The sequence below is a fragment of the Thalassophryne amazonica genome, unplaced genomic scaffold, assembly GCF_902500255.1.
Source record: "Thalassophryne amazonica unplaced genomic scaffold, fThaAma1.1, whole genome shotgun sequence".
NCBI lineage: Eukaryota > Metazoa > Chordata > Actinopteri > Batrachoidiformes > Batrachoididae > Thalassophryne > Thalassophryne amazonica.
Window position 1 is genome coordinate 380,726 of NW_022986238.1, and position 7,197 is coordinate 387,922.

A 7,197-nucleotide genomic window follows, 5' to 3' on the forward strand; every position below is an offset into this window, starting at 1 on the left:
GCTGGAGCAGAACATCCTGTCTGCTATTTTTCAAGAAAATTTAATGTCCATCAGTGCAGATACTCCACTATGGAAAAGGAGGCCTTAGCTCTGATCCTTGCCCTCGAGCATTTTTAAATATATGTCTCTTCCAGTTGGCCTGTCGTGGTTCATACTGACCACAATCCACTGGTGGCTCTGGGATGTATGAAGAACATGAACCAACGCCTCATGAGATGGAGCCTGTTTTTGCAGGGCTTCTCACTGGACATCAGCTACATCCGAGGATGTGGTAACATCTTGGCTGATGCTCTATCCAGGTTGTAAGTTTGTTTGTATGATGTTGCATGTTGATAAAAATCAATGTGCTTATGGGAGGGGGTGTTATGTGGGAGAGTAATTGTTTGCTCCAGTTTCCAGGTTTTCCAACCTGCAGAGTCCTGGAGCACATAAAAGCCTGCCTTGAACCTGCCCTTGGTCGCTCACACTCCACCTGGCAACAAGACAGCAGCAGCTCCAATCTTTTTCTTCTTTTTACCCTCATTATGTTTGTTGTTAATTCCCCTAGATTTTTGTGACAATAAATTTGTTTAACCTTTTGCTTAGTTTTGTCTTCCATTACGTTGCACTCCAAGAGCCAGGGTGTAACAGTCCAGAGTTCCAGAGGTCCAGGCATCCACACGCCCAGATGCCCAGACGTCCAAACGCCCAGAGGTACAGATGCCCAGAGGTCCAAATGCCCAGAGGTCTGAACACCCAGAGGTCCAGATGTCCAGAGATCCAGACGCCCAGAGATCCGGACGCCCAGAGATCCAAACGCCCAGAGGTCCAGGCATCCACATGCCCAGAGGTCCAGACGTCAGAATGCCCAGAGGCACAGACGTCCAGAGGTCCAAACATCCAGATGCCCAGAGGTCCAGATGCCCAGACGTCCAGACAGCTCTAAAGGAGTTCCAGGCTTCTGTGGATGTGAGTGGAGAAACTGTGCAAAGTTCAACTTCTGTCTGTTCCATCAGCAGTTCTACAGTTTCATGATGAAGTAGAACAGAAGAGAATTTTCTTAAAAAGAATATGTGAAATTTCAGCTGCTGTTTGCCAGAAGGCACATGGGAAACCTGAGCCTAGATATGATCTGTCTTCCTGTTTTACATTCCGTTTCTGCTCCAACATGAAGCTGTGGATGTGGAGTTTCTTCACTCACAGCCACAGAAGTCTCTCCCTCCTTCATAGCTGAGTGGGCGTCTTGGTGGCTTCCCTCACCAGTAAAGGGTAAATGGACTGTATTTATATAGTGCTTTTCCATCTGCATCAGAAGCTCAAAGCACTTTACAATAATGTCTCACATTAACCCCTCACATTCCCTCACCAGTCTTCTTCCAGAATGGTCACTCAGTTTTTGAGAACTGCCTACTTGACGTGGATTTCCTACACAATCCCAGACCGTTTGTATTTCTTAATGATTGATGAAGTCTGAGAGAGATTCAGGGACGTGGAAACATTCATGTGTTCATCCCCTGAAGGAACCTGGCTGTAAAAGTGATGATTTAGTCCTGATATTTAGAATAAACTCCCTCCATCTCAAAGTTTTTGAATGTGTTTCAGGCCTTCAGTCAGATAAAGCACACACGTTTTCTTCACCCACCTGCAGAAAAAGGAGTCCGGAATCCAGGTCAGGGTCTGCCGGGATGTACTGAACCTGTGAAACAAACACACCTCACCTCATTAAGACACATCAGGCAGAACAAGAGCCAAAACCAGGAACAGTTCAAACCCCAAAGTCGCAGCTTCACTGAGGTCTAGAAAGCTGGATGCTGTCTGAGTGAACGGAGCAAGATCATAATCAGGACCGGATTCTTCTCACATGGTCACCCTGCTCAGTTCACCTTGTCCGGTGTCGCAGACTTAATGGTCCGCCCCTAAAAATCGGCCCGCCTTTTGCATCTGCGGATGCGTCATTTATGACCACAGCAGCACATCTGAGACGGAGTCTCTTCACCCAAAGCAATCAAATGGATTAATGTGATTATTAACCATCACATGATAAAGATAAAACCTCTTAAATCATTCTAAAGTCAGTTTTAAGCAGAAACAAGGCGAAATTCCGCGACACTTTGAAATGTCCGACGCGCCATGAACGCATCAGCTAGCAGCTCGTTTGACTCTGATTGCTTCTGCCGCCTTTTCTGAGGAAGACCAATTTTTAGGGCGACCGTTCAGGCGGTGACACCGGGTCTGTTAGGGTGGTCCTCATGGATCTAGTACTGGTTCTGGACAGTGGGAACAGTCAGGGACTATGAGCTGCTGGAACCAGAGTCCAGCACAACGACAGGGTCTATAGAAAAGATCAGTTCTTGATCACAGATCAATGTGCTGTGTCATGAAGGATTTAGAAGTTCAGACAGGTTCTAAGGAGTAACAAAAAAGGAGAGTTCTCCGCACTTCTGTACAGCACAAAAAATCCAGTACAACCAGGTAGGACTGACTTGTAGAAAAGGAAAGCAGCTGGTGCAACACAGAAGTAGGTCCTGAAAAGTTTAATAAGGTGCTGAAAACATAGATAAAGACTAATGTTTCGATGTGCAAATCACATCTTCACCAGAGTCCTGAAAAGACCTGGATGGTGCAGCCTAAATATAAAACAGGAGCCAGGTGTCATAATGCGTAAAAGGGGTGTGACCATCCGTCAATCAAGGCATTCACTTAATTTATAATTAGTTCATAATTATAACTGATCATCTGCAGAGGAATGGTCTATTTGAAGAGTTTCAGTCAGGGTTTAGAATTCATCATAGTACAGAAACAGCATTAGTGAAGCTTACAAATGATCTTCTTATGGCCTCAGACAGTGGACTCATCTCTGTGCTTGTTCTGTTAGACCTCAGTGCTGCTTTTGATACTGTTGACCATAAAATTTTATTACAGAGATTAGAGCATGCCATAGGTATTAAAGGCACTGCGCTGCGGTGGTTTGAATCATATTTATCTAATAGATTACAATTTGTTCATGTAAATGGGGAATCTTCTTCATGGACTAAGGTTAATTATGGAGTTCCACAAGGTTCTGTGCTAGGACCAATTTTATTCACTTTATACATGCTTCCCTTAGGTAGTATTATTAGACGGTATTGCTTAAATTTTCATTGTTACGCAGATGATACCCAGCTTTATCTATCCATGAAGCCAGAGGACACACACCAATTAGCTAAACTGCAGGATTGTCTTACAGACATAAAGACATGGATGACCTCTAATTCCTGCTTTTAAACTCATAAAACTGAAGTTATTGTACTTGGCCCCACAAATCTTAGAAACATGGTGTCTAACCAGATCCTTACTCTGGATGGCATTACCCTGACCTCTAGTAATACTGTGAGAAATCTTGGAGTCATTTTTGATCAGGATATGTCATTCAAAGCGCATATTAAACAAATATGTCGGACTGCTTTTTTGCATTTACGCAATATCTCTAAAATCAGAAAGGTCTTGTCTGAGTGATGCTGAAAAACTAATTCATGCATTTATTTCCTCTAGGCTGGACTATTGTAATTCATTATTATCAGGTTGTCCTAAAAGTTCCCTGAAAAGTCTTCAGTTAATTCAAAATGCTGCAGCTAGAGTACTGACGGGGACTAGCAGGAGAGAGCATATCTCACCCATATTGGCCTCTCTTCATTGGCTTCCTGTTAATTCTAGAATAGAATTTAAAATTCTTCTTCTTACTTATAAGGTTTTGAATAATCAGGTCCCATCTTATCTTAGGGACCTCGTAGTACCATATCACCCCAATAGAGCGCTTCGCTCTCAGACTGCAGGCTTACTTGTAGTTCCTAGGGTTTGTAAGAGTAGAATGGGAGGCAGAGCCTTCAGCTTTCAGGCTCCTCTCCTGTGGAACCAGCTCCCAATTCAGATCAGGGAGACAGATACCCTCTCTACTTTTAAGATTAGGCTTAAAACTTTCCTTTTTGCTAAAGCTTATAGTTAAGGCTGGATCAGGTGACCCTGAACCATCCCTTAGTTATGCTGCTATAGACGTAGACTGCTGGGGGGTTCCCATGATGCACTGCTTCTTTCTCTTTTTGCTCTGTATGCACCACTCTGCATTTAATCATTAGTGATTGATCTCTGCTCCCCTCCACAGCATGTCTTTTTCCTGGTTCTCTCCCTCAGCCCCAACCAGTCCCAGCAGAAGACTGCCCCTCCCTGAGCCTGGTTCTGCTGGAGGTTTCTTCCTGTTAAAAGGGAGTTTTTCCTTCCCACTGTCGCCAAGTGCTTGCTCACAGGGGGTCGTTTTGACCGTTGGGGTTTTTGCGTAATTATTGTATGGCTTTGCCTTACAATATAAAGCGCCTTTGGCGCTATATAAATAAAATTGATTTGATTTGATAATTAGAGACACACTGTCCCAATTAAAAAAGAAACAAAATGACAATAACCCAGAGTAAAAACCATAAATATTAGTGTTAAAGAAAACAAGTAAAGTTCAATTCTTCATTCAAACCAAATAGTTCCAAAGTGCCCTAACTATAAATCCAAAATGCTTCTCTACATAAAAGTTTTTAATGATGTCACCTCCTCTGGGTGGAACTGTAATTTTCTCAATCCCCCACAATTTTAAAGATGCTGGAGAGCCATGACCGGCTTGTTTATAATGCCTGGCCATGGTGTAAGTTAGATTCTGAGTACAGATTGCTGTTTTATAGTAGAGAAGCTTGAATCTTCGACTGAACTGGGTTGCTTGACGCGAGGACGTTTCACTTCAAATCCCAGAAGTTTCCTCAGCTAAAATTCTTGTTCTGGTAGTCTGACTTCTGGCTTGACTCTTGTAGAGAAGAACAAACAGAAGCCACAAAAGCTGGAGTTTTAAACCTAACCAGACCCCTCCTACCGAGAGGCAGACTGCTATAGGCTAGTGACTAAACAATAGCTCTAATTAGCACCTATTGTGCTCTAGTTAGCACCCTCCTAATGACAGGGCAGCTGTCCCTCCTAATGACGGGACAGACACCTCTCCTGCCGGCTCCCTTGACGACTCTCCTGATGAGGTCGGAGGGGGTCTGAGACACGCTTTGACCCCTGTTTACAATGGGGTACTCAGGTCAAAGCAGTTTCAGTCTTTTGTTCATGGTAATGAGTCATTCACGTCATCAGGAGAGTTGTCAAGGGAGCCATCAGGAGAGGCATCCGTCCCATCATTAGGAGGGACAGCTGCCCTGTCATTAGGAGGGTGCTAACTAGAGCACAATAGGTGCTAATTAGAGCTAGTGTTTAGTCACTAGTCTATAGCAGTCTGCTTCTTGGTAGGAGGGGTCTGGTTAGGTTTAAAACTCCAGCTTTTGCTGGCTTCTGTTTATTCTCTACAACAGTCAAGACAGAAGTCAGACTACCAGAGCAAGAATTTTAGCTGAGGAAGCTTTGGCGATTAGAAGCAAAATGTCCTCGCATCAAGCAACTCAGTCCAGTCGAAGATTCAAGCTTCTCTACTATGGAAACCACCTGGACAACTGAGAGCCTACACAGAAACATTGCTGTTTTATGTTCAGCTATCCATAATTTGAGTTGACATTTGTTTGGCCTATATATGCCAATCCCCAAGGACATTTTAGGAGGTATACTACGTGTAGTGTTACAGTTGATAAATGAAGAAATGGAAGATTGCTTACCAGTACAGGGATGAGAGAAGCACTTTGCATTGGTGGAATTAGAACACTGCACACAATTACTGCATCTAAAGAAACCTTTTGGTGCACTCGAGAGCCAAGTCGTCGAGAAGGGAGTGGTCCTATCTGAATGAACCAGTCGATGACAAATATTATGGGCAAGTCTGAATATAAATTTGAGCAGCTTGGCACAGATGTCTTTAAGTGTCGGATCACTCTTAAGAACGTGCCAATATTTTTGTAAATTATGTTTTTATTATTCCCGCCAGTGGAGTATAGCAGGTATAAAAAAAACAATTTAGATGAAGATTTGGATTTCTTCTTAAGAGGCACGATCAGTATTTAGAGCTCTGTCCCATGCTTTGATGATATCAATTTTATTAAAACCACGTTGTTCAAACCGATGTGCTACAAGAGCTGCTTTTGACATGAAATCAGTAATAGTACTACAGTTTCTTCTAACTCACAAAAACTGACCCACTGGTATGTTACAACCTAAATGAGGCAGACGGTTACTGTCTGCTCTCAATAAAGTGTTTCTACTGAGGGGTTTACGGTAAATAGTCGATTGCAAAGAATTGTTACCATCCTTATAAATAGTGAAATCTAAAAAAAAAAAATATATCAATGGAGTAAAAATTCTAATTCATAGTGAAAGAAAGATCATCTGTGGTGGAATTAAGGTGGAATTAACATAATTCAGAAATTGATGTAACTCATCAAATGTGCCCCTCAAAATTAGGAGGACATCATCAGTATACCTACACCATAATTATATTTTTGAGTGGAAGGGGTTATTTTCAATGCTGAATACGTTTCTCTTCCCAAAAACCCATCACCAAACAGGCGTACGATGGCGCAAAACCCCCAGCAGTCCGTCTGTCTGTCCGTCCCCTGGAGCTGTAGAGGGCAAAGAACTGTTACCATCCTTAGAAATACAAGAAATAAAATGCAGGTCTATGTGCTCAACTCTGGTGGGGTTCCACGTTTTCCTCTATTCTGTACAGCTGCAACTGAACGGTTTTCAAAGACGTCACGAACTACCAGAACCTGTCCCAGGAACCGAGACGAGACTTTGGATTAACCTGAAACCTTATGAGTGCAGGAATGACTGTGGGTCAAAGGTTGTGGAGGGAGGCTCAGGTGCCTCAGTGCTGAGGACCCCTGCCATTGGATGAGCCCATGGACACGCCCACGTCCCCACCTGATTTCGGACCCAAGACGGTTCTAGGTACTATTAGTTGTTCAAATCCACATTTTTTTTTTCTGTAGCTGAACCATGAATCTAAAGTGGGTTGGTGCTTTCAGGCGGGATTCTTGTCGTGAATCGGTTTCGAAGCGTTTTCTGGCTCTGAGAGCGGAACCGGATGTGTCCGATAATGGAAGCTGCTAATAGCAGTTAGCTCGCTCACCGTTTCCCGCCAACGTTCAGGTGGATGATGTCTCCGCTCCGCGCCGGACCCAACATGTCCACAAAGTCCTCCGAACAGCACCGCCCTCACTCCATGTCCTGGTCCTGGTCCTGGTCCTGGTCCTGGACTGATGACTTCCTGTCACGGGT

At 43.7% G+C, this 7,197-nt stretch overlaps 1 protein-coding gene across 1 annotated transcript in view; it reads right to left on the reverse strand.

Annotated features, from left to right (window-relative positions):
* The window catches only part of shkbp1 (SH3KBP1 binding protein 1), a 154,027-nt gene extending 146,830 nt beyond the window's left edge, over nucleotides 1-7,197 (reverse strand). The window contains exons 1-2 of the mRNA XM_034165286.1: nucleotides 7,049-7,197; nucleotides 1,622-1,675 (exon numbers count right to left, since the gene is read on the reverse strand). Of these exons, the coding sequence (XP_034021177.1) occupies nucleotides 1,622-1,675; nucleotides 7,049-7,104 (110 nt within the window). The 5' untranslated portion in view covers nucleotides 7,105-7,197. The remainder of the gene's footprint in view (nucleotides 1-1,621; nucleotides 1,676-7,048) is intronic.